Source organism: Hyaena hyaena, unplaced genomic scaffold (genome assembly GCF_003009895.1).
Source record: "Hyaena hyaena isolate Hyena2069 unplaced genomic scaffold, ASM300989v1 scaffold_619, whole genome shotgun sequence".
NCBI classification, from domain to species: Eukaryota; Metazoa; Chordata; class Mammalia; order Carnivora; family Hyaenidae; genus Hyaena; species Hyaena hyaena.
In genome coordinates this window covers 529565-555470 of record NW_024081252.1, presented here as the reverse complement: position 1 = coordinate 555470, position 25906 = coordinate 529565, and the positions used below count along the sequence as shown (strand labels likewise).

Sequence of the window (25906 nt, the reverse complement as noted above, 5' to 3'; positions counted from 1 at the left end):
CAGGGGAGGGTCACAGAGAGAGGGAGTCACAGACTCTGAAACAGGCTCCAGGCTCTGAGCTAGCTGTCAGCACAGAGCCGGACGTGGGGCTCGAACCCACGAACCGCGAGATCATGACCTAAGCGAAAGTCGGACGCTTAACCGACTAAGCCACCCAGGCGCCCCTGTCACTTCTATTCTTAAATATTTAGGCCTATATAAAAGTTTAAAAGCCTTTTAAGGAACTTGTTTTGAGTATGGAAGATACAGGAAAGATAGGTTTTTTAAAAATCTGTGTTGCCTGGAAACTGTCAAAACTTTCTGTAGGTTTTTACAGAGCAGCTGTGTGTGGTGGTAGGTGGGCCTGAGGGGAGCCTGTGTAGTAGGAAGCAGGGCATTTGGTGGAGGTGAGGAGACAGTGGTGGGAAGAAGGTCGGGGTCTGCAGCGAGTTCTGGAGAGCTGAAGTCCTCACATTGGTCCTGCCGTAGAGAGGGCTGGGCAGGCCCTAACCCCTTCTGGGTAGGCATGCGCATGCCCTGGTAACTGGGAGTGGGGAATGGTGAGGGCGCCACCGAGAGCCTGGGGACCAGAATTCCACGTATGTGCACATGGGAGCTGCCTTCTGCAACTTCCTGCCAGTCTCGATTCCTAAACAGGCTGGGTCAGTCTTCTTACTAACATCTTGTCCCCACCCATCTGTATCCTCGGCAGCAAGAAGTCGAGAACTTCAAGAAAGTCAACATGATCAGCCGGGAGCAGTTTGACACACTAACCCCCGAGCCCCCTGTGGATCCCAACCAGGAGGTGCCTCCTGGGCCACCCCGCTTCCAGCAAGGTGAGAGGTGACACCTGGAACCCTGGCCTGGGTGGGAGGGTCTGCAACCCTTCAACAGGGAGCCTTCCAAGGACAGATGGTCCCAGGCCTGCCCCTGCTTACTGACCTGCTCTGCCTCTGCAGTTCCCACTGATGCCCTGGCCAACAAGTTGTTTGGTGCTCCTGAGCCCTCCACCATTGCCCGTTCTCTACCAACCACTGTCCCGGAGTCACCAAACTACCGCAACGCCAGGACCCCCCGCACTCCCCGGACACCGCAGCTCAAAGACTCAAGTCAGACATCACGGTTTTACCCAGTAGTGAAAGAAGGACGGACACTAGATGCCAAGGTGAGGCGCTCCTGCCAGGCTGCTAAGAGTCTTGGGCTCATTTCACCTCATTCTGGTGCTTTGCTTTTTACCCTTGCTTAAGCCAGGAAACTGCCCAATTCCAGACCTGCTCTGTATTCTTAGGTGGCTGGGCCTACCCAGGATTGAGTGGCCACATCTGAAAAGGGACCCGGTGTGGGAGTGGTGGCTCCATGTAGCCAGGGTAAAGCCTTAGGAGGATGGACCAGGAGTGGGTCCTTCGGCTCCCAAGCCTCAATTTCCTCACCTGTGAAATAGGCATACCACTTCCTGGCTCATAGCTGTGGACATCGTGTGAGGAACTAGATAGGAAAACGCTTTGTAAATTGTGAAATAACTCACACACGTGAGGGATCTTGGTCCTATAAATGCTTGGTGCGCCTAGAATTCTGTGAGTGCGATGAGTAACAGACTGTGGACTGGCCTTTGCAGATGCCTCGGAAAAGGAAGACAAGACACAGCTCGAACCCGCCCCTGGAGAGTCACGTGGGCTGGGTGATGGATTCCCGCGAGCACAGGCCCCGGACTGCTTCTATCAGGTGCCAGGGCAGTGGGGAAGAGAGATGGGGCCCCCTGCAGGGTGGGTGGGAAAGCCAGGCAGCTGATGGGACCAGGAAGAAAGAACCTCTTCGGTCTGTAAATTAAAGAAAGGGACCCTTCATCTAAATCTAAAAGTCTGGAGGACTCTGGAGAACTTAATCCAGGGTCTGGGAAGATTTTCCTAAGGAAGGAAGTGGTGTTGCATCTACATGGGACCAGATTCTCTCAGAGAATGTTTGTGAACTGATTACAAAAGTGGTTATCTGCTGCCTGCCTCGGGATGGTACAGTCATTAAGGAAAAATACAGATTCCTGGGCCCTGCCCTCAGTCTACTGACTCAGCTTCTGAGAGTAGGGTTTAGGGTGCTTCCCCACCCTCCAGCCCCCAGAAAATTGTCCCAGTGTTCTCTGCTCAAAAGCAAGGTTTGGAAGCCACTGACCTATGTATGCACTCTACTCCCTGCAAAGACGGCACAGACTGAGAATGGGCATGGTTTTAAAGAAAAATGTAGATGGCTTAACCCATAATAGCTTATCAAAGAAAGTTGAATGTGAAGTCCAGATAAATAAATGCTTAAAAGCTCAAGTTTGGGCATTGTGCCGACCTGGGATCTTAAACAGCCTCATGACCCTGAACGTGTCTCCCAGTCTCTATAAGCCTCAGTGTAAAACCCACCAAAGGTCCATGCCAAGAGTGATTCAGGCCCATGGATGTTAAGTTGAGGACCTAGCACAGAATTGGGTCTCTCTGTTGCCCTACGAGAAGCTAGATCTTGGCTGATGGAAGGAACAGAGGGGCCCTTCCTAAACTGCTGGCCAGCTGCTCTAGGGAACCTGGTGACATTGTCTCTCTCCTGACCTCAGCTCCAGCCCCTCAGAAGGGACACCTGCAGTTGGCAGCTACGGCTGTACCCCTCAGTCATTGCCCAAGTTCCAGCATCCTTCCCATGAACTGCTCAAGGAAAACGGCTTCACACAACACGTCTACCACAAGTACCGTAGGCGCTGCCTTAACGGTAAGAAGCACAGGGGCAGAGGAGCTGAGCCTCTGAGCCCACTTTTTAGATCCAGAGTGTAAGGGGGTGGTGCAGCTGATGGTTTTCTCTAACCTTAGAGCAAGAATTGACACACTGTTACAGCAAAGAGGATTGGAGCTAGACTCAGGCCAGGTAGTTTTAGAATACAGGAGGCTAAAGGAATCTGCTACTCTGAACATCTCTGTCCCTTGATCTTCCTCTAGTGAAAATAAAAAATATCAAAAGTTTACCTCTTTCTGGGGCACCTGGGTGTCTCAGTCGGTTGAGCGACCGACTTCAGCTTGGGTCATGATCTCGCAGTTTGTGAGTTCGGGCCCACATTGGGCTCTGTGCTGATAGCTTGCTCAGAGCCTAGAGCCTGCTTCGGATTCTGAGTCTCCTCTCTCTGCCCCTCCCCTGTTTGTGCTCTGTCTCTCTTCTCTCAATGATAAATAAAAGTAAAAAAAAAAAAAAAGTTAAAGAAAATAATACCTGTTTCTGGCATGACTACTAACTCAGCCACTGGGTCCACTGTTTATCATAAAAGGGTGTGATCCGGCGTGACATACATTCTCTGAAACAGTGGTTGCTTAGCTACAGCCTGTGGACCAGATCCAGCCAGCTGCCTCTGCTTTACATTTTTAAGTGGTTGTGAAGGAGAAAGAGAAGAACTTCTGACAGAGATCATATGTGGCCTATAAAGCCTAAAACATTTACTCTCTGGTCTTTCATAGAAAAAAGTTTGTTGACCCCTGCTCTAGTAGACAGTTTAGGGAAATAAGCTTTCTGGATACTCTCTTGTGTTTCCTTTTATCACGAAACGAGATTAAAAAAAATTTTTTTTTAAATTTCTTAGTGAGTGAGTGAGTAGGGCAGAGGATCAGAGGAGGGGGAGAGAGAATTTAAGCAGACTCCATGCTCAGCACAGAGCCCAGTGCATAGCTTGATCTCACAACCCTGAGCTAAAATCAAGAGTCAAAGGCTCAACTGACTGAGCCATCTGGCTCCCGAGATGTCTTTTAACTATAGATTTCTGTCAGATTGGCTGTAAAGATGCTCAAAAACAATCTTTTTTTTTTTTTTTTTTTTTAGAGAGAGAACAGGAGGGGCAGAGAGACAGGGGAGAGAGAATCCCAAGCAGCCTCTCTGTGCTATTAGCACAGAGTCCAATGGGGGCTCAATCCCACGAACCATGAGATCATGACCTGAGCCAAAATCAAGAGTCAGCTGCTGAACTGACTGAGCCACCCAGGGGCCCCAAAGAAGCAACCTTAATGCTCCTTGTATTAATTCGCCTCCCCTCTTTTCATTTAGCAAAATATGGCTGCTGAATGCTTCTTTTATCTGCCTTACTGTCCTCTGTTCCTATGGGATAGCTTTATTGAGATAGGATTCACATACTATACATTTTACCCATTTAAAGGGTGCAGTGAGTTTTAGTATATTCAGAAGTTGCATGTCCATCAGAGAATTGATTTTAGAATGTTTTCATTACCAGAGAGTGAATGTGCCCCTTACCAGTCACTCCCATTCCTACCCCCATAGCTTCTCCCAGGCCTGCACAACCACCAGTCCGTATAGTTTGCCTCTTGTGGGCTTTTTGTATAGATGCACCATCCTTTGTGATGGGTTTCTTCCCTTAGTACACTGTTGTCACATGTCCTCTATACCGTAGCATGGTGTCAGTACTTGATTCCTTTTCATTGCTAGATAATATTCCATATATGGCCATGTGCTGTTCTGTTTATCTGTTCATCAGATGATGGACACTTGGATTGCCACTTTCTGTCTGTCATGAATAGTGCCACTGTGAACATTCCTGCACAAGTTTTTGTGTGGACATAGATTTTCATTTAGCTTGGACAGAAGAGTGGAATTGCAGGGTCGTATGACAACTGCATTTAAGCCTTCGGAGGAATGGTGAAACTGTTTTCAAAGTGGGGGCACCATGTTTTGTTCCCAGACAGAAATGTCGGGGGTTCTGGTTGCTCCACATCCTTCCAGCGCTTGGTATTGTCTGTCTGTCCTTTTGATTACAGTCATCCTCATAGGCATGACGTGATAAGTGATACCTCCTTATGGTTTTGATTTGCATTTTCCTGGCAGCTGTTAATGTTGAACATTTTTTTCATGTGCTTATTGGCCATTTGTATATCTTTGGAGAAATGTCTATTAAGATCCTCTGCCTATTTTTTAACTATATTGTTTGCCTTTATTATCAAGTTAAAAGAGTAGTTTATAGTTTCTAGGTACAAGTCCCTTACCAGATTCATGATTTGCAAATACTTTTTCCCCACCCTGTGGGTTGTTTTATCATGCTGTTGATAGCGTTCTTTGAAGCACAGAGGTTTTTAGTCTTTTTTAAAAAACGTATTCATTATTTATTGAGAGAGCGTGCATGCATGCAAGTGGGGAAGGGAGGAGGAGGAGGGAAGAGAGATTCTTAAGCAGGCTCCGTGATCAGTGCAGAGCCAGAAACGAGGCTCGATCTCATCATGACCTGAGACAAAGTCCAAGAGTCAGACGCTTAACCAACTGAGTTAATGTTTTATTTATTTTTGAGAGAGAGAAAGAGCCAGAGTATGGGTAGAGGAGGGGCAGAGAAAGAGGGAGACACAGAATCTGAAGCAGGCTCCAGGCTCTGAGCCGTCAGCACAGAGCCCCATGCTGACTAGAACCCACAAACCATGAGATCACAATCTGAGCTAAAGTCAGGCACTTAACCAACTGAGCCACCCAGGCACCCCTTTCGTTTTTTTCATGATACTAAATTTATCTATTTTTTTGTTGCTTGTGCTTTGGTGTTGTTATTTTAAGTGATAATCATTTTGTAATTGTTGGTATTGTAGGAGTCCTAAAATATTTATTGGTAATGAATAATGAATGTAATTTGTTGGATTGTTAAATTATTTGTTCATGCTTTTCCTTGTTCTCACTACACTTGAGAGCACTAGCATTTGAGATAAAGAGCTAGACCAGGCTGTCCTGGTTTAGAAGCTGATGCCACCTGCTTCCTGTGAGGCTCAGGCCCACTGCCTGGCAGCCAGGCCTGACATAGAATAGTGCTTAATGACTGTCTCCTGAAAGACTGAAATGACAGGGGATGAGCAAGGGAACTGAAGGGTAGAGGAGAAAGGACCAAAGTCTTTGACCCCAGGAGCATTTGTCCCCTGAAGCACAGGCAGCCTGGCCCTGACAGGTCTTTCCTCCTTTGTCCCCAAACAGAGCGGAAACGCTTGGGCATTGGCCAGTCTCAGGAGATGAACACTCTCTTCCGCTTCTGGTCCTTCTTCCTCCGAGATCACTTCAACAAAAAGATGTATGAGGAGTTTAAGCAGCTTGCTCTGGAGGATGCCAAAGAAGGCTACAGGTGAGCAGGACATGAGGGACGGGAAGGCACTGGCTAGTATTTGTGGGAGGTGAGACGTCCCTGGTGGGTCTGCCCCCAGAGCTATAACCAGAAATCTGTTCTGCTTACAAATTTGCTTTATAAAAAGATGATTATTTTTGAAGGAGTAGTATGTTTACATGGTTCAAAATTCGAAGAGGGCAGAGGTTATATAGTGAGAAGTTGTTTTATCCCTGTCCCCCCGCCACCGAGTTCCTCCTTTCTCCACAGATAGCCAGCACGGTCAGAAGCCTGAGGGGCTTTCCTAAAAATATTTGATTGTGTGAACAAGGACATCCGTATAGTTGCCCACCACCCTGCTGTTGTTTACACAGATGATAGCCTCTATTAGATAGCACTTTGCACCTTACTTTTTAATGTATCTAGATCATCACATACACACAAAAAAAATGCCTTCTTGTGTCTTACCGTTTATAAACATGAACGTTTTTTTGTGTTGTTAAACTATTTTAAAACTTTCTTACAGAAATTCTTACATACCTTTTGCTGAAAGTTTAGAAAATATAGATAAGATCATTTGAAAACTCCCAACTCCCAGAGATAACCAGTGTTAATATATTTAAGTATGTGCCCTTCCAGACTTTGTATGCGTGTATAGATATGAAATTTATATATTTGCTTATAAAATGGGCTCATTCTGACATAACACTTTGAAACCTGTCTTTTCCACTTGATATATGTCATAAGCATCTCAGTATCCATCAGTGTGTATTTACATTATAAATTTTTTTAATGTTTTATTTATTTTTGAGAGAGAGAGAATGTGAGCAGGGGAGGGGCAGAGAGAACGGGGAAACACAGAATCTGAAGCAGGCTCCAGGCCCTGAGCCATCACCACAGAGTCCAATGCAGGGCTCGAACCCACGAACCATAAGATCCATGACCTGAGCCAAAGACGGACATCCAACCGATGGAGCCACCCAGGCACCCCATACATTATAATTTTTGATAGGTTATATTCTGTTGTACAGATTTGCCATTATTTTTCTTAACTGCCCCTCTGAGACATTTAAATTTTAATAATGTTATGAACAGTTTTGTACATATGTAAAATATAAACAGTGTATTTTTTGGTCACTTCCCTGACATGTTCCTAAAAATAAAATGTCTGAAATCAAATAAACTTACTAATTGATAGGTCACGTGACTTTGCTGAGCGTTCATCCCAGAGACTGGCAAACTCGTGTAATGGGATGGATAAGAAATACGAAGGCTTTGCAGGCATAGGGATCTGTCGCGACTACTCAGCTCTGCTCTTACAGCACAGAGCAGCCAAACAACAATTGAATGTGGGCAGGGGACTGCTATTCATTTGGCTGAAGCCTGCTGACCCCTGGCAAACAAACCATAAACTACTGGGCCCACTTAGGCTAACATTAAATGTTAGCCTTCTTAAGATTATTTACCATTTTCTCAGTAATCCATGTACTTAAACTATTTCCTCATTCATTTATTATGCAGGTGCAATCCCAGTTAACAAAACTGTCCTGATTTCACTGACTTGTGTTCTCCTACAGATATGGTTTGGAGTGCCTTTTTCGATACTACAGTTATGGCCTGGAAAAGAAGTTCCGGCTAGACATCTTCAAGGATTTTCAGGAGGAGACAGTGAAGGACTATGAAGCAGGTGAGAGCCAGAGTTGGACTCTGCAAGCCCCGGTCACCTACGCTCTCTTTCCCTCCTCCCTCCCCAGGTCCACCTGGGTCTGGCTGTGTGTCAGTCATCTCACACCTCCCACTCCCCTGAGTCTCTTTATTCTCAACTCCTCACCAGCCCAGCTGCTCTCTACCTCTCTCCACCTCAGCCTCTTCTTTCCTGCAGGCCAACTATATGGGCTGGAGAAGTTCTGGGCCTTCTTGAAATATTCCAAAGCCAAAAATTTGGACATTGACCCCAAACTTCAAGAATACCTCGGCAAATTCCGACGTCTCGAAGACTTCCGAGTGGATGTGAGTGAAAGTCTGTTGTCTTTCTCACCCTCGTTGTCCTGGAAGGAAAACTGGACCAGAGGTCAGGACACTTGGGTTCCGGCCCCAGCTATGCCACTAGCCCAGAGACCCTTTTCCCCCATTGGGGCCTTAGTTTCTTTGCCTGTAAAATAGAGAGTGAGAAGTGGACACTGACAGCTAATTGAAGGGGGTTATGTGGTTGCTCCTCCCTCCTTCCCTTGGTCCTGCAGCTAAACCAGCATATGCTCTCTCCCTTTGATCTTAGTGTGCTCTGGTTAGCCTGGCATGACTGAGTTGGTAGACTGGGATGAGTACCTGAGCAAATGTACTTGCTTTTTCTGGAAGAGGCCAGTTCCAACCCCAAAAGTTAATTTTTATAATGTTGAACACTCCACACCAACCCAACCTGTCTTCTTGGAGCAGGTGACTCAATGGTGACATCCACTGGTGGGTCAGGGTTATTGCTACTGGGTATAACCAGGGAAGCGGTAGTTTTGAGTGTGCTGTGTTTCAGAAACTCCTGAAATGAGTGAGACTTGTTCTTCCAAAGAATTAATAGTATACTAGAGAAGTGCCAGGTCATCTTATTCCCTTGAAACCTTTTAGCCAAAAGACAAATAGAAGTAAATAGTAATAGTCATCGCATCTATTAAAAAATTGCCATTAATTAATTGAGTGATTACTGTGTACCAGGCACTGTGCTAGGCACTTGATATTGATCTCATTTAATCTTTATAATGTGGTTTATTGGTACATTTGCTGTACCAGTGGATAAATGGAAGCCCGTAGTCACCCAGTAAGATAATGGCAGTGCCGTTCAGGCCTCCCAGTATAAAGGTGAATCTGTTGTTTTCTGTCCTTAAGCTCTTCCTCCTCTGGGGGTTGAGGGAGCATGTGTGCAGAGAAGCCTTGTAGTAGGAAGACCTGTGGAGGTGGGATTAGAAGGGCTCAGCTTTGACCCTCAGAAAGGAAAGGAGATGTCCTTGAGGTCACTGGACCTTCAGCAGCAGTAAGGCTACACTGGATCATGGTCTGACTCTTAGATCAGTGTCTTCTGCAGAAACTAGTGTTGGTGAAGGCCTGGGCTTCAGAGGTAGGTAGATGGGCCTAGTCCACATTTTGTCTCCACCAGTTATGTTAGTTGTGCGGCCCTGAGCATGTTATTTTTCTGTGCTTCACTTTCCTCATCTGTAAAATGGGATGATTATGCCTCCATCAAAGGGTGGTGTAGACTCCATGAGCAAATGTACATAAAGTAGCATGGGGCTTTGGCATCTTGGCATGGAGATGTGCCTCATAAACTGGTAATTGGTTTTTAAGGTTGTAACTATTGTCTACATTTGGAGGCAAGAAGTCTCTCGAGAGCCAGCCCTGGCAAGGAAGGGGGTGTGGGTTGTGCCTCCAATCACCTGTGACTTCCTTCTCTGTTACAGCCCCCCATGGGTGAGGAGGGCAACCACAAGCGACACCCTGTGGCAGCAGGAGGTGGCAGCAGTGAGGGCAGGAAGCGGTGCCCTTCCCAGTCTTCCAGCAGGCCCTCCACCATGATCAGCCAACCCCCCACACCACCCACTGGCCAGCCCGTCCGAGAAGATGCCAAATGGACAAGCCAGCACTCGGACACACAGACTTTGGGAAAGTGAAAAGCCCCTTAGCCCTGGGGTTTTGGGGGGAGGGGGTTGGGTGAGAGTCCATGGGGGTGCCCAGTCCCAGGAGAGGGGACAGAGAAGGGACAGGCCTAGAGTCATTAGGATGGGCCTTTGTGCTGAGTGGCAACACGTACACCATTTGGGCTATCAGAGGTACCCCTGGGCAGGAGCCTCCACACACCCCCTTCCCCTCCTCTCTCCATGACTCTTCTTCACATCCTAGCTTCTTCTAAGGGGGGAGGGAAGGGGGGAGATTTTTTTTATATATATATATATATACATATATATATATCAAGTTTTAAATTATTGATAGTTCGTCTGGATTACCAAAATCACTCTGCAGCCCTGCCCGCGGCTGGTAGGCCGTAGCCATGGTTCCCACCCACAGCCTCCTCCTGCTCCCCCTCAAGCCAACTATGCAGCCCACAAGAAGGCCCTGTGGGCCCCATCGCCCAGCACTGTCCCATGGAAGGCTCTGGCAGCGTCCCTGGGCCCCACGAGCACCGGCCCCCTGACGATCGGGGGCCCACCATCACCACGTCCTCCCCCTGCTCTCCCCCCATGCCCTTCTACCATCTTCTGGGAGAAGGAAACCAAAGGATCTAGGAGTGGGGGTGGGGGAAGGTTTCAGCCTCTCTCCACTCCCCTCTCCCCACGCCCCTTACTCCCCAGCCCAGAGAGACGCTGCTCATACCAGAAAAGACTATTGAAAGAGGATTTATTTTATTTTTCTCTGACCTTTCCATCCTTGGAAAAATGGAAAAAAAAAAAAACAGAAAACAGCAAAAATAAAAAAAACAACAAAAAAAAAGACAAAATCGACCATAAAAGACCAAAAAAATAAATCAGAAAACCCCCACCTAATCCACAAAAAGTGATGTCTTTCCCCTACCCTTGGATTTTGTTTTGTTTTGTTTTGTTCTTGGAAATAATATTTTTTTAAAAGTTGCCTTATTGTGGAGCGGGAATCTGAAATACCCAAATGCCTGTTTTCCTCGGTGGAGTCAAACCGAAGAGCTCACACCTTCTCTGGATGTGCCTGGGCTGGATTGGCTAGAATCTTTCTCTGGACCGAGTTGCATGTACAGTGCCTCCTGCCTGTAGGCAAGAGAGTTGGGGGCGGCTCAGATCAGAGCTGTGCCCGAAATACCCCTGCTGTTGCATCGTTTGAAGCTGACGTCCTGTGTCTGTACACTGCTGCCACTGTCGTGTCCTCGCTCTGCTTGCTGTTGCTTCACGACAGGCCCTGTCCTGCCGTGACACCCTTCATCAACCCTTGGATCCCCAAGGCCAAGTGTGCTTCAAACTGTTGAAGAAGAGCATTGGCCTGGATCTGGGATACACTTGGCCTCAGCTTGACCGTCTCCCCAGCCTGTGAGGGGAAAGGTGAACACCGGGCAGCTGAGGCTCAGAAATATATTGCCCTGAAAGATCTGAGGTCTCAAGGAGGCTCTGTCTCATCAAAGGTGTGGAGAAGGATGCCATTCCCCCTCCAGTCTGGGGGCGTCTCCCCATCTTGCATCCCCCTTCTGCAAGCCATCTCTGCCCATCCTCCAAGTGACCCTGCCTAGGAATGAGGGATCAGGAGGATTTGGGGGCTGGGGGGAATCCTGCCAGTTGGAGAAGCCCCACGGCAGGAAGGTATATGTGGACATAGAGTATACCTGACTTCTCTTCTCCAGCCGCTGACTGTTGGGTTGGGCTGTGAGTGATAATGGACTGGCTGGAGCCTCCTGGCATCTGGAGCTAGGGAGGGTGACAGAGGACTGACCCACACAGACTGGGCTGTGTGTCGGGTGCAGGCGTGATGACATAAAGTCACCCCCAGTGTGGACCGGGCAGCACAGAGAAGTTGATGAGAGTGTTGCTCTATTGCTGACACTTCCTTGGCCCTCTTTTTAAATGTTTCCTCTGCTGGGCCCAAAGAGTGGGAGTCGGAGGCAGTATCCCAGGCTGGCAAGGGCTTGCCCTCTGTCATGGGCACCTCATTGCTTTTAGCCTGTGCCCTCCCCTACCTCTGCCCTCCCAGTGGTCATGGTGTGGGGAGCCCACCTCAGTTCCTGTTACCCAGTTGTCCTGAAAGCCAAGGATGAGTGTGTCTGGTCACTGCTCTAAAAGTGGGATCTGAGGCCTTTCCCTGCCCAGTCTGGTGCCTGCCCCCTGTTGTACCAGACACTGGACTCCTGCACCCCCTCCTCCTTCCCCTTGTTCCTCTTCTTTCCTTCGGGTCACTCAGCCCGGTACTGTATCCAGCACCATAGAACCTCAGTGTTTGTCCTCTGCTGGGTTTGGGGGCACAAGGAAGCCTTGGGGGTGTGGGGAAAGGCTGTTCTTATCTTGAGTTTACTCCCAGGCCAGGGGGCTGCCATCCCCTCCCTGATCCTCCCACAGACACCCCAGAGAGAGGAAGCCCTTTTGGGGTGGGGAGGTGAGGACTTCATCTCAATGTAGGCTGAGGATGGGGAGGGGGGAGGGCTTTTTTTTTTCTTTCTTTTTTTGTAACATGTTAGGAGTTAATGTTGCAAAGAGTAGTTTACATCTTCACTTTCTGAAGACACTTGAATTTAGGACCGACGTATCTGTGACAGGCATGCTGGAGTGGCCCGAGCTGTCAGGATTGGCCACTCCACCCCCACCACCCTCCTGTGGGGGCCAAGACCTGAGACACAAAGCTGCAGCCTGCCCAAACCCTTCCGCTCATCCTGTACCCTTCCACGATCGGTCCATACCAGGACGACCTTTGGGCATCAAACATTGCAAGGTCTGTGTGCCTCGGCCCTGCCCCAGCCTGGACCCCCGGGGCTCAGGCCCAGGCGCTGAGCCCTCGTGTTAAAGTTGTTACGTTTTTGTTTCGTTTCATTGTAGCTCTTTTTTTTTTCCCCCTTTCCTAATGATTGATTTTACAGAAGAAAGTAAGCTGCTCAGAAGGCCCCGGAGGTGGGGAGGAGGGGCAAGGAAGATGACCAGCTAGGCGGGTGGGGTGGTTTTTTGCCAGAAAGCCTGGGTACAACGGTCTAGGTCATCTGGTGCCCTCCTGAGTGGGACCCCAACGTGTATCCTGTCTGGAAGGGTTCCTGGATTTATTGGCCCCAGCCCCCACCCTCTCCTTCAGCCATGTTGATGGCAGAGGCAGAGAAGATCAGAACTTATAGCCCATTTCTCACTGGAGAGGAAAACTTGTCATCTGGCTTTGCAGAGAAGGTTCCACCTTATGCTCATAGTACATTATCTTTACCATGTGCTAGGATATCACATTTAAAAGGACAAAAAAAATGTAAAATACTTGAATGAGCTTGTATTATAACATTAATATTATTGAGAGTATCTGCTTTCCAGGCTGAAGTGATTCATTCATTATTCTAGTCCTGCTTTAGTCCTTTGTAATTTGTGGTAATTATGCTTTTCTTTTTAATACAAAAAAAATGTATAAAAATAAAAATTTGAAAAGGCAGAGTACTGGCTGGTCTCCCATCTGGGGTACAGCTCTTGAGGGATGGAGCCTGCTTAGGGTTCCCTCAGATCCAGGGGGACCCTACACTCAAGATGTGTGTGTGAAAGCTTTGCAGGGCTCTGCCATTGGACTTTCGGGGAATCTGCCCAGGGAACGGGTTCCGGGGGCTACTGGCGAATACTTCCAGGGGGTTTTGAGAGCTTCTGCCAGCCTGGAATTCACGTTCACCTTGTGTCTTGAGACCTGGCAGCTGTAGCCAGTGCTACAGAATGGAGAGATGCCAGCCCAGCAGAGTTCCAGGGTTTCTGCCCATTTATCCCGCTCTCGGGATTTTCATCCTCTGGCTGTGGCCTGGCATCTTGTAAGGAGGCAGCCAGGAAGCTTGCTGTGATTGCCTGTGGAGGGTCAACACAGCCCCTCTCTGAACAGACATCTCTGCTAGAGTAGAGGAGTAATAGTTAACACTCCAGCCTTACAAGAATCCAGGTCAGCCAGCGAGCCCAGAGGACTGAAGCTAGGAAAGGATGCGATGATGGACATACCCTAGCCCACTCAGGACTGGCCCCTGGGCTGTTGGTGGCTTTTCCCTGACCCCTGAGGCCAGGTACGGGCAGCGGTAATCATTCTTAGTGCCATTCTGGCCTACATGTATAATTATAAGCCTAGAAGTGAGGCATGGCCACCCTCCCTCCCTCCCTATTAGTCTGACAACTGTCTTCCATGCCTGGTACTTGAGCATCCCATCAGAAATGTTTTTCCAGAGAATTCTGCCATTCTTCAGGTGGGCAGTTACTTTAGAACCTCCAGTGGCCTCTCTAGAATTTAGGAGATAGCAGCCAGGGTTCTGTAGACTGACTTGGGGAAAGAAAGAAAGACTCACTTCACAGCCTGGTAGGAATGCTCATGAGATTGGCCACCGATTGTTTAATTGCACTGCAGTGGCTCCCAGATGCCACATGGTCAGGAGTGTTGGAATGAGGCATGTAATGGAGAGAAAATACGGAAGCATCTACTGGAATTAAAAGGAGACCAGTTTATTTTCCATGCCTTACACTTCCACATGATCTGCTGGGAATTTTGAGACCTCAGCCCTTTTTTTTTTAATTTTTTAAGTTTATTTTAAGGGAGAGAGCAAGCAGGGCAAGCAAGGGTAGAGAAAGAGTGAGGAGAGAAAAAGAATCCCAAGTATACTCCACACTGTCAGCGCAGAACTCACAAAACCATGAGATCATGACCTGAGCTGAAATCGAGTCAGATTCTTAACCAGATGAGCCACCAGGTGCCCAAGACCTCTGCCTTTTCCTAAGCCTCACTTGTTTACCAACCCCAGGGCCATCCTGTTTGATGAATGAGAGGATAGGGCTGGGACTCTCTGCCAGAGCCCAACCACCTGGCTGCCAAAAGGGGTGAGAGACTGGCAGCCTCTTGTCCCTTAAAATCTAAACACCTTAGGGCAACGGGGGGTCTCAGTCAGTTAAGCATTCGACTTCAGCTCAAGTCATGATCTCACGGTTTGTGAGTTCAAGCCCCCCATCAGTCTCTGCTGACAGCTCAGAGCCTGGAGCCTGCTTCAGATTCTGTCTCCCTCTCTCTGCACCTCCCCTGCTCACACTCTGTCTCTCTCTGCCTGTCTCTTTCACTCAAAAATAAACATTAAAAAAAAATTTTTTTTTTTTAATCTAAAGACCTCAGAGGGGAAAAGAAATGCATCTGTTCTTCCTCTTTCCCCACACTCCTCATTCCCTACTCTAGCTAAGTGTACAGAAGATGGACTCTTTTCCACGTTTACTGGTGTAGGAACAGCTTGTGGGCGCAGGCTAGTAGCTGTCCATTGGAGCACCAGAAGCTATGCTTCAAGCTCAGGGCATGAGGTGTCCTGAAGAGCTGCCCTGGGGACAGAGCCAAGCCCACCAAGGCCAGAGGAAAGTGGGTGGGGCTTGGAAGGCCGAGGAGTGCACTTTGTAAGTGCCCAGGTGGCCTGCTAGGCAGGTTTGGAGTTGCAGATAGTCCTGCCTGGAGAGCCGGCCTCCCAATGCTAAGGTATTATAACAATGGATGGTTTTCTTGGTGGAAGAGAAGTGAAAGTTCAGGAACAGACCCAAATAGATGTTAGAATTTGGTCACTGAATACGGTGGCCTCTCAAGCCAGAATGGTCTTCAAATTGTTCTTGGGAGTCACAGGGTTCCTGGCTGGGTCTGGCTGCTACGGGAAGGCCAGGCTGGGGACTGCTGCAGCCCAGGCAGCTCTCTGCTTTTGTTACAGGTAAGTTTCATTTGAAATAAATGGTGTTGAGACAACTGGTTAAGCATTTGGGGGGAAGTGAGGGTTCTACCCTTTGGTCAGCCATGGTTTTCTTGCCTTCTCAGCCTCTGGTCCTGCTTCAGAGAAGCTAATAAGGGGCATTGGTCGGGTGTCCCCAAAGGCCAAGGACTCTGAACCTTCCATCTATGGATAAAAGGGCCCCCAGCTTAGCAGATCACAGGGTTTAGCCTTTGGTTTCCACATATGGCTGAAGGTAGGTGTCAGGGTCTGATCTGCGTCTCTGGTATCTCCATTTTAATGGAGGCAGGGGCTCTCTGTGATTGGCATTTTTCTTTCCGTAGACGGATGATGTTTGCAGTGGAGCAGAGTTGAAATAGGGCCTTTGTTGGCTGACTGTGTGTGTTTTGGTGTGTGTGTGTGTGTGTGTGTGTGTGTTGGCCATGGGGGTGTCCTGGCCCTGGCCAGTAGGGTATAAGAAAAGCTTTTTGGCACAGGAAGGGGCAAAGCAACACCTTCTGGTTCCCTTACCCCCTGACACCAGAAGGAGCTCTCCCTGGAGTTGGCAGTAGCTTCCGGTCTTACTGCCACCTCTGCATTCTCTGTGTCTTTCCTAGGCCATAAAAAGGTTATCTGTGGTCATCTCTCCCTTTCCACAAGCAAAGGACCAGGGGGACTTCTCAGGAGCCCTGTTAAGGTGGCTTCCTTTTCACTGGCCTCCCTCCATTCTGGGGAGCTGTTTCTCTCCCTTAAGCCAATTCCTGGTCTCTTTTGAGGGACAACAGAGGCAGTTGGGGGAGCCCTGGCCCCATCCTTGACCCTACCTTTCCGGGAAGCTGAGCTTTCTCTTGCCCCAGTCATGCTGTCATGCATTAGAAAATGTATGGCTGGGACACCTGGGTAGCTCAGTCACTTGAGCAACCAACTTCAGCTCAGGTCACAGTCTCACAGTTCATGAGTTCAAGCCTCACATTGAGCTCACTGCTGTCAGCACAAGGCCTGCTTCGGATCCTCTGTCCCCCTCTGTGCCCCTCCCCTGCTTGTGCTCTGTCTCTCAAAAATAAATAAACCAAAAGGAAGGAAGGGAAGGAGGAAGGGAAGGGGAAGGGAGGGAGGGAGGGAGGAAGGAAGGAAGGAAGGAAGGAAGGAAGGAAGGAAGGAAGGAAGGAAGGAAGGAAGGAAGGAAGGAAGGAAGGAAGGAAAAAACCACAAGGAAGGAAGGAAAAAACTGCATGGCTGAAGCAGCAAGTTAGGTACAATCAGAATGCCTCGGGCCACCTTAGCAGTCCACTGAGGGGGACAGTTAGGATGGCATTTGGGCCCTCTCTCAATCCATCTTCTTCGGGGGATCCGGGATGCTCTCAGACAGTGGAGTGAAGCCCAGCAGGATGCTGTGTCTCTCATAGGCCTTGGTCTGCTTAAACATGGTGTCAGTCCCATGGAGGTGGTCCATCACCCCCAGCACCCCATAGCACTCGTTGGACCTGGAGGAGAGAGGAAGGTACTAGAGGTCAGTGCACTGATCTGTGCCAGCCTCACACATTTCTGAGCCCTCCTACCCCACACCTGTTCCCAACCATGTTGACCACCTGCATTGGACTATTCCAGGAGTTGTGCACATTCCTGGGGCCACTCCAGATTGAAAACTCATGATCGTCGGCCTTTGAAAAGCTCTTTATGTGATTCTGATGCACATAAGTCAACCTCTGGCAGAGCTTGGCTTGTTCAGGTAGGTTCAGGGACCACCTCCATCAGAATCCCCTGGAACACTTACTAAAACACAGATTCCCAAGTCCTCCCCCCTTGACACACATACACTGATTCAGCATATTTGGAGTGGAAACCAAGAACCTTCATTTTATCAAAGGATCTCAGGTGATTATGGTGCTAGGATTTATCAACCACTCTTGAAAAAGCCTGGAGGCTTTCAGAAAGCACACAACTCTCCTTGAACTGCACACAGGATTCATATGCATATATGCATTGTTCTGACAGTGTCTAGCTTATGGTTGATATTCAAAGGGTCCAGGACCTACATAGAGCTTAAAAACCCATAGCTGCCTGAAGACCTGGTGTCAGAAGGAAAAGAGCAAGGTGGTCTGGGTCAAGCATGGTCATTATTTTCCCTACCTCCAGATCCCTCCCTTCACTAGCACCAGCAGATTCCACACACACACCCGCAAAAAATGGATCCCAATGCGGGATATGTACCCACAACACTGAGATCAAGACTTGAGCTGAGATTAAGCGTCAGACACTTAACCGACTGAGCCACCCAACTGCGCTTAGCACTGATGCATTTAAACTGAGACATCAGGGTCGTGTCTGTAACTAGAAGCTCTAGGAGTGAAGGTAAAGGTTATTGCCCAGAGACCCACAGTGGGGAAGGAGGCCTTACTTGACATGGTGGTAGTCATGGAATTCAGGAGAAGGCAGGAAAGGTAGGTGGTAGCCACAGTGGGAAATGGTGGCAAAGATGAGGGCCACAGAAATCCATATGGACATGGAGGACAAGTGGGAGCCCATTAGAATGGGACCCAGCAGCACCGGCAGCACGTTGGAGGCCTTCAATGGGAAGGCTGTTTGAAGGAAGAGGGATGGAGGGACCAGTTGGGTGTCTACTTTGCCCGAGGGTGGTACCGGGAAGACTTCTTTGACTCAGATCTGGAGAAGCTGAAAGAGTCGCAGAACCTTGATTTGCTGGAGTCATTCAGCTTTATAACTTTGGGACAAGTTATTAACTCTTTGAGATAAGTTATGTTGGGCATATCACATTACCTACCATAGGCTAGGCCAACAATTAATGGTAGCTGCTGAATGGGAAGAAGAGAGAAAGGACCAATGTGGTCTAATTCTCTGCAGAAGGCCGTAGGGAAGGTGGTTGGGCCCTCTGCCCTTTGCCTCTGGGGAGAGCAGAGCTCTACTGACCACATGCTCGATAGGGTGGACGTAGAACGAGATCAGGCCAATGGGAGCTGTCCACTCGTGGTGTTTCTTGTGGAATTTCTTATACAATGTTGGGTGGTGAAAGAGCCTGGGAAAATAGTTAATAGTTAATAATCTGCCAATCTCCCCTTTCCCTTTCCCACCAGGCCGTGAGAAACCAAAGGTAGGAACTAGGAATTCGACCTATCGAGCAAAGTTGCAAACACATTGGACTGGCACTCAGATCTGCCTTTAAGCTCTAACCCCACCTCTTATGCTGCATCATTTGGGGGTGGATTACGTTGCCTCTCTCTACCTCAGCCATGCATCAGCCATGGGGATAGAAACTAAAGTGCTCTCCTGCACACATGAATGCAGAAGGCTCTCTTCTGGACATTTCTCAGTTGTTGCAAGTTGTCAACCGTGGCACAAATAGTTGTCTCCATTTAACTCCTGGCTTTTGAGACCAGGTGGTGTTGGTCCTACATCAACAATTCTGAGGTGTCCATTTCCTCCCTTAAAAGCCCTAAGAAGGAGGAGCCAGCTGTGCTCAGGCAGGGTCCCGCTCACCGGTGTGAGTAGTAGAACAGGACTTCCTCAATCAGTATGAAGATAGTCAGCTCCAGAAGGAACCAGTGAAAGGTGGGTAGCTCTCGGCGGTAGGGGTCTCCCCACACCTTGATGATGGGATAGAGGAAGAGCACCATGGGGACAGAGACTATGAACTGGTTGAAGAGAATTGTGCCCATAGACTGGCGTAGTTTCACAGAATCCACCTGTGTGAGGGAAGTAAGGAGGGAGATGGACAAGAATGTGAGAAGTAGGTCTTTCCCTTCTAGAAACTAGGCTCCACTGTGACTCGCCCACAGGTGGGTGCTAGGCATGATGTTTGGCCATAGCTGGCAGCCCCTGATTGCTGCCCAAGAGCTTGGGTGGGACCACCTGGCAAAACCCCTACCTTTGGAAACTCCTTTTCCAGTAGCCATCTCCTAGGCCGGAGCCTGCCTTCTCCTTCCTGCCAACTGTCACTACTATTCTCTGCATTTCTCTGGCCAGGCCCCACCTATTCCTGACAGGCACCTTAGGGCACCTCTAGGGTTTTGAGAGAAGGCTACCAACTCCCAGGTTGATAGCCTTATTCAGCCTTTGAGCTCCTCCCCATCTAGGGAGGCTTGGTCAGATGCAAAGATCAAGGTCACTTGTGTCCTCATGTGGCCCAGCCTCCCTGGACCTAGGCCCAGAGTGAAGAAGAAGGTGAGCCAGAAAGCTGCCCATCTGATCTCTTGACTAACTCCCATTGACTTGGTCTTCCTGGTTTTCATGTTGGGGTTGTCAGGATGGGAAAATGCCTGAGCATTCTCTCCACGTCTTTGGAGAGCTGGCCCCAAATCTCATACCCCATTGAGCCTCAATACTATAGTCAGCATTTGTCCAAGAACCAGTAACCCCCTGACCCTTCCCTTCTTCAGAGCACTGGGGCTCCCAGGAATAGCCCCATGACCACAGGTCACTTCCCAGGTCCTGAGGAGCTAGAGTCAGCTTGGTCAGAAGGGATTTCTCCTTGAGTTCCTTTTGTGAGCTGGAGGGGGTCCAGCTGCAAGGTAAAGCTGGGTTCATAGTGGTCCTCAGTCTTCAGGCCTTCCTCTTTAGCTTTTTCAGGTACTGCATATATTGACTGACTTGAATTCACTCTCTATGCTTTCAGTTCGATCCCATGGTGAAGCTCGGTCTGGCCAGCCTGGTTTAAGAGCACCGGTAGATGAAGCCATATACCTCTTCTGGAAACCTTGACCAAGAGGAGTGTATCACATATGTTTACTCCTTTGTTTATTCAACTGATATTTCTTGAGCACCTTCCATGTTGCAGGCAGTGCCCCTATGTGCTGGGAAGGAAGTAATAGGCAAAACAAAGATTGCTTTCCTCATTGAGTTTATATTCCTGGCATCAATAATTTTAAATAGAATGGTCAGGCTACACTTGGTTGAGATGGTGAGATTTGAACAAAGAGATGAGGAAGGTGAGGGAAATAGATACCTGGGGAGGAGAGTCTTCAGGCCAAGGTAACAGCTGGTGACAAGGCTCTCAGGGACATTGCAGATATATTTGACTGGAGAGGAGAGAGCAAGTGAGGTGGTGAGAGGTAGTGAGGCCAAAATGGTGGGGAAGAGCCAGAGCAGATAGGGCCTTGTAGATCACTGGGAAGACTTTGGTTTTTACTCCAAGGGAAATGGGGTTTGGGGGGGGGGTCACTGTGAGAAGAGAAGTGACAAGCTCTTACAGGAATCCTCTGGCTGCTGCATTAGGAACAGACTGTAGGGGAGCAAGAATAGACACAGGGAGACCAATGAAAATTGCAGTAATATTGACAGAAGAGAGTGATGGCTCAGACCGGCGTGGCAGCAGTGGAGGTAGTGAGAAGTGGTTGGATTCAGGATCTATTTTGGAAATAGAGCCAACATCGTTCCTGACAGATTGGGTGTGGAGTAGGAAGGAAAGAGTAGTTGAAGAGCCAATAGAAGGGTGGCATTGCCATGAATTCAGACTGGGGAGGATGCGGGTAGCAGTCTTTGAGGGGTTGATCACAAATTCTCTTGGGGACATGTTGGGCTGGAGATGTCCATTAGATGTCCATGTAGAGATGTCAAAGAGGCATTTGGCAATTTGAGCCTGGAATTCAGAAGAGGGTTCCTGGCTAGAGGCAAATTTGTGAGTGGTTAGCATATAGATTGTATTTAAAGTCATGACACTGGATGAGATAAGTAAGGGTATGAAGACAGAGACGGGGAGCAAGACCGGAGCCCTGAAACACTCAGCAGTTAGGAGGCTGGGCGGAAGAGGAACCCGAAGGGAGACTGAGGAAGTGAGCACTAACTCAGGAGGAGAGCCAGAAAAGCCAGGTATGAGAAGGTATAACAAGGATATGACAGTCTCGCTAGATCTGATGAGATAAGCCCACCTTGCCAAGAGCTATTTAAGTGGAGCAGTGCCTATAGGTGGGAGTTGGAGTGGGGAAGGTCCCACCGGAGGAGGTTCATAGAAGACCTGAGATGATAGAGGCTTGTGGCTATTTAGGAGATGCAGGCTGAAGGATTTAGAGTGAAGTTTTGTAATGTCTGGAACTAACTTTCAGATGATTAAGCTAGAAAGTATAGATGCATATACAGTCACATATTTTTACACATAGATAAAGCAAATACTGTAAAATGTTTAAAATTGGTGCACCTAGGCGGAGTGATCATTGTACTATTTTTTCAACTTCTGTATCTATGCTTCCAGGTTTTCATGATTACAAAACATTGCGGGGAGGGGGGGTCGGGGAAGAGTGGACAGAGAGGACCTGGAGACTATACAGACAGCTCTTTCAAAGAGGCTGGTTGCCAAGGGGAGAAGAAATTGGAGTGGTAGTGAGTCTGGAAGATGGGGGTTAGGGGCTTGGTTTGGTTTGGTTTCATTTTAAGATGGGAAAAATTATGGAACATTTGTAATAATCCAGAGGAGACTACCCTAAGAGAGGGAGGGAGGAAAAAAGAAAGAGAAAGGAGAAATTTCCTGAGGTAACATGAGGTAATAGGGCGTAGCGCAGGGAGAGTGCAGGGATGGGTTAGCAATGGGAGCAAAGAGAGTGCACCTGTTGTATCAGGTGGGAAGGCGGAGCTGGAGCGAGGAAGCCTGTGGGGTCTCTCCTCTGCTTGCCCCAGTGTACTTAGCGAAGTAGGAAGTTGGGTATGTGAGCAGGGAGGAGGAGCTGCGAACTGGCTCTTCAGGAGAGTGGGAGAGCAAGCAGGCAGGGGGCTGTGCACCTGAGGTGGGAGTCAGGTGAGATGCACCCAGCTCTGCTTCCTAGTGACTCTCTGACCTTGAGCCAGCCACTCCACCTTTCTGCGCCTCAGCTTCTGCAAAATGCAACCAGACCTTCCCTGTGTGGCTCTCCAACCACAGTTGATGGTTGCAGTGAATGTCTTCATGGTAGGTGATACTCTTGATAGCTGATCTGGTCAGGTGGTTAAGAGTACGGGCTGGGGTCTGAGAGCTTGGGCATGAATCGTCTACCCATGTCCCACCTCAGACCCTGTTTGCTCATCTGACCCATGAAGGCTATTACAGTACTTGGCCTTGAAGACCCAAGTCTTTAGTCAATGGTGCCTGGCAGGAGACCACCATAGTCTGACAGATGTAGGGCTCTCAAGAGCTATGCACTGGCTTTGACAGGCTCTGCCTGTCATGCTGGACCCGGGGGAGGCCCCCTGGCTGCCTAGCAGCTATTGTGTCCAGCAAGGCGGCTGTAAGCCCAGCCAGCAGCCCTGGTTCAGGAAGGGGCTATCCCGAAAGCCTGGGTCCAGGGTACTTGTTTTCTGTTTTCTGGAGTGCTGGGCTGGGGCAGAATGCCCTGAATGTGGAGATGAGCCACCCAGGCACCTGGGAAGATAATTAAAAGGTAATTGTCTTCTCTGGGAAAGGAGCCAGTGTGTTTTGGGTGGAAACTGGAGAAAGAACCTGGGTTTAAGAATCAACTTCCCATTGAATAAGAAAAGGCTCTTGGAAGTTGTCAAAGCACCAAGTGGGTGACTGGGCTCAGGGCATAGTGGGGCTCATTTCCAGTGCTGCATAAGTCGAAGATATGCATCCTGGCCTTCTCTCCCATCCTGGGCCAGGGCTCGTCATAAGCCGAGTCTAGGCCTTGTTTACTGTGGATAAGCTACACAGCAGCCGTTGAATTGAATGATGGGGAAGGAGGACCTGCTTAAAAACCAGCCACTGCCTGCACAGTCAGAACCCTGTATTCACAGGGGGCCAGCCACTGTCTCAGCAGCTGTGTCCCTCACTCACGAAAGCTGTCATCTGCTCTTTTCAGCCTGCAGCCATTGCCGTCCCTGCTTCAGTGGCTGAGGTGGGGGCTTGCCTGACATCTCAGTGCTCAGCCCAGTGCAGGGCTGAGCCCATCACTTTGGTTCCCAAAATGCTGACCACAGTGCTGTGGGGCAGTGCAGGCAGACACAGAGCTGGGGCTGGGAATCAGGAGACTGGAACATTCATCCTGACTGGCTGGCTCTGAGATATGGGACAGATTGTTTCCTCTCTCTAAGCTTCTCAGTTGGGGAAGCCTTGTGCACAATAACTTGGCTCACAGTGGCCATGCTCTCTTTCCGGGGCCAGCAATGAGATTTTTTTTTTTTTTTTTTAGTTTATTTATTTATTTTGAGGGAGAAAGAGAAGTGGGAAGGGCAGAGAGAGAAGGACAGAGAGAATCCCAAGCAGGCTCCACACACCATCAGCAGAGAGCCCAATGTGGGGTTCGAACCCTCGGGCCGCGAGATCATGACCTGCACCAAAATCAAGAGTCAGACGCTTAACCGATGGAGCCACCCAGGTACCCCTGCAGTGAGAATTTTCAGTGTGGCTTCACCTCTTGCTTTCTGTGCTTTGACCAAGGAGAAGCCGCAGCAACACTTACTGGTTCATTCTGGCCAGCTTGGATTCGGTAGCGGGAGATGAGGCTAGGTTTTCTGGCTGTGTCAGCCAGCAGTAGAAGCCCGTTGAAGCTCCAATAAAGCAGAGTAGGCACTAGGATGGTAGCTAAGGTTGGAAAGCAGAAGGCAACAGTTATGGTTCTCACAGCACATGTATTAACTGAACACAAGCTTGATGGCGACTAAGGCTGCATTGTAGACAGTCCCTTACCAGGGAGGTCTTGGAGCTCCGGGCCAGAAGGTCTACCTTTAGTCCTGGGGGTGACCACCTACCTAGGGGGGACTTAGCCAGGTCACTTAAAGAGCGTCTCTATTTTCTTAGCTGTAAAATGGGGACAACCTTCTAGGTGGTTGAAGAAAAAAAAAATACAAAAATTTGTTAAATATAAATAAAGTTTATATTTATAATAAATAATCTATATAATACAATAATAAATAAATTTAGGTTGACATCTGGGAGTCTGTGCCCCTTGAACCCTTTATGAATTCGAAGGAGGGGAGAAACAGGGAGCCCTTGGTATGATTCGGTTCCCAATGAGCAGCCGGACTAGGAGCCAGTCGGGAACCTAATCTCTACTGAATGAGCAGTGGGCCTTCAGGAATCTAGTCCACATTTCCCAAAGTGGAAAACTCATCTCTCAAGGAACTCCTTGATTAAACAGTGTTCATAGCCAACTCTCAGAGAGCCATGGTCCAGACTAACGTGCTAATGGCTCTAAAAATTCCTGCAGTGGAGAAACCTATCTGACTTTGTTAAACTCAGCCTTTCTCAGTCCTTTTATACCTTAGGACTTTTGTTTTCTCAGACTACCTAAGAACAGGCCAGTCATGCATCCCTGTCTGCCCAGGACAGTTTCAGTTTACATCAGGCAGTCTAGCATAAGTATTAACAGTGCCTCATGTGCGCTCACAAATGTCCCTACTCGGATGATGAATTGTATGGTCACCCCCGCTTTTCACATCCCACAGCACTGATGTTCTACGGGATACTTTCGAAAATGCTGATCAAGATTTAAAATTATTTAGATGAGGGTTTTTTTGTTTGTTTGTTTTTGTTTGTTTTTGCTCCATATCCCACTTTCCCAGAAAAGTCATTCCAAGTATCTCTGATACCCAGCTGTGAACCAACAAGCACTTTGTCCCCCCAGCTGGCCGGTATCAGAGTGACAGTACCATGTTACCTAATTCTTGTACTATTAACGCTGCCCATGGTTTGCTTCTTTCTTCTAAATATCCCAAGGGGCAAGGACGTTTTACTTAACTCTGTGCCTCTGTGCTGCTCCTCCACTACCCTTCTTGCTCCCATCAGAAACCCCAGTACCTGTGGCAGGTGGGACCTGAGAAATATTTGGCCAGCAGTGTGGGGAAATATGATTAACACAATATCTTGGAAAGCAGTTTGACAGAACAGAAGGTTAAAAAGAGAGAGCACGCGCAACAAAGACAGGAAAAAAAAAAGAAAGAAGAAAGGACACACATATATCCATACACACAAATATCCATTACTGCGTTTTTAAAAAAACCATAGAAAAACACTTACGGAGCCTGAATGTCCATTTATAGGGAGTAGACTAAATAGATTAGAGTATCTCTGTACAATGGATTAGATGGGGCAGCTTCAAATAATGTCAGTCTGTATTAACTGACATGGAAAGATGTCCACAAGCTATTCAATGAAAAAAAAAATAGTTGGTGTCTTGAAAGTTGAACCACATATCCAATATGCAAGAGATTTATACTTAAATATTAACTGTGATTATTTCTTGGGTATGGGACTGGGTGGTTTTCAAGTTCTTAATGCTTATTCAAATTGTCTGCTTTTTATTTTGAACAATGAACATGTATTTACTTTTATTCTAAGAAATAACAAGCTTTCTTATTTTGCGTGGAAAATGTTAGGTTGGTAATTGCCTAGTGGGCCATCCATCAAGGTGGCTGCCTGCTTGTGAATCCAAAGATTCCTTGAGGGATACAGAATAAAAGCCCCAACAAGAGAAACTCTTGAACTTTCTTCCAGTTGTAACATTTAAAATTGCAAATATCTGATCTCCCTGGAATATGCTTCTCATTGGGGT

The 25906-nt window shown here is 48.3% G+C and overlaps 2 protein-coding genes across 3 annotated transcripts in view; one reads left to right on the top strand and one right to left on the bottom strand.

The window, feature by feature from the left end:
- The window catches only part of LARP1 (La ribonucleoprotein 1, translational regulator), a 55563-nt gene extending 43250 nt beyond the window's left edge, over positions 1–12313 (top strand). For both annotated transcript variants that reach the window (XM_039257459.1, XM_039257458.1), the window contains 8 exons: positions 692–815; positions 939–1144; positions 1595–1701; positions 2567–2718; positions 5944–6088; positions 7645–7754; positions 7950–8077; positions 9511–12313. In XM_039257459.1, the coding sequence (XP_039113390.1) occupies positions 692–815; positions 939–1144; positions 1595–1701; positions 2567–2718; positions 5944–6088; positions 7645–7754; positions 7950–8077; positions 9511–9720 (1182 nt within the window). In that variant the 3' untranslated portion in view covers positions 9721–12313. The remainder of the gene's footprint in view (positions 1–691; positions 816–938; positions 1145–1594; positions 1702–2566; positions 2719–5943; positions 6089–7644; positions 7755–7949; positions 8078–9510) is intronic.
- A 4288-nt stretch (positions 12314–16601) lies between these two features.
- Positions 16602–25906, bottom strand: part of FAXDC2 (fatty acid hydroxylase domain containing 2) — a 30060-nt gene continuing 20755 nt past the window's right edge. The window contains exons 5-9 of the mRNA XM_039257464.1: positions 23816–23937; positions 18933–19138; positions 18366–18471; positions 17836–18002; positions 16602–16921 (exon numbers count right to left, since the gene is read on the bottom strand). Coding sequence (XP_039113395.1) covers positions 16765–16921; positions 17836–18002; positions 18366–18471; positions 18933–19138; positions 23816–23937 — 758 coding nt within the window. The 3' untranslated portion in view covers positions 16602–16764. The remainder of the gene's footprint in view (positions 16922–17835; positions 18003–18365; positions 18472–18932; positions 19139–23815; positions 23938–25906) is intronic.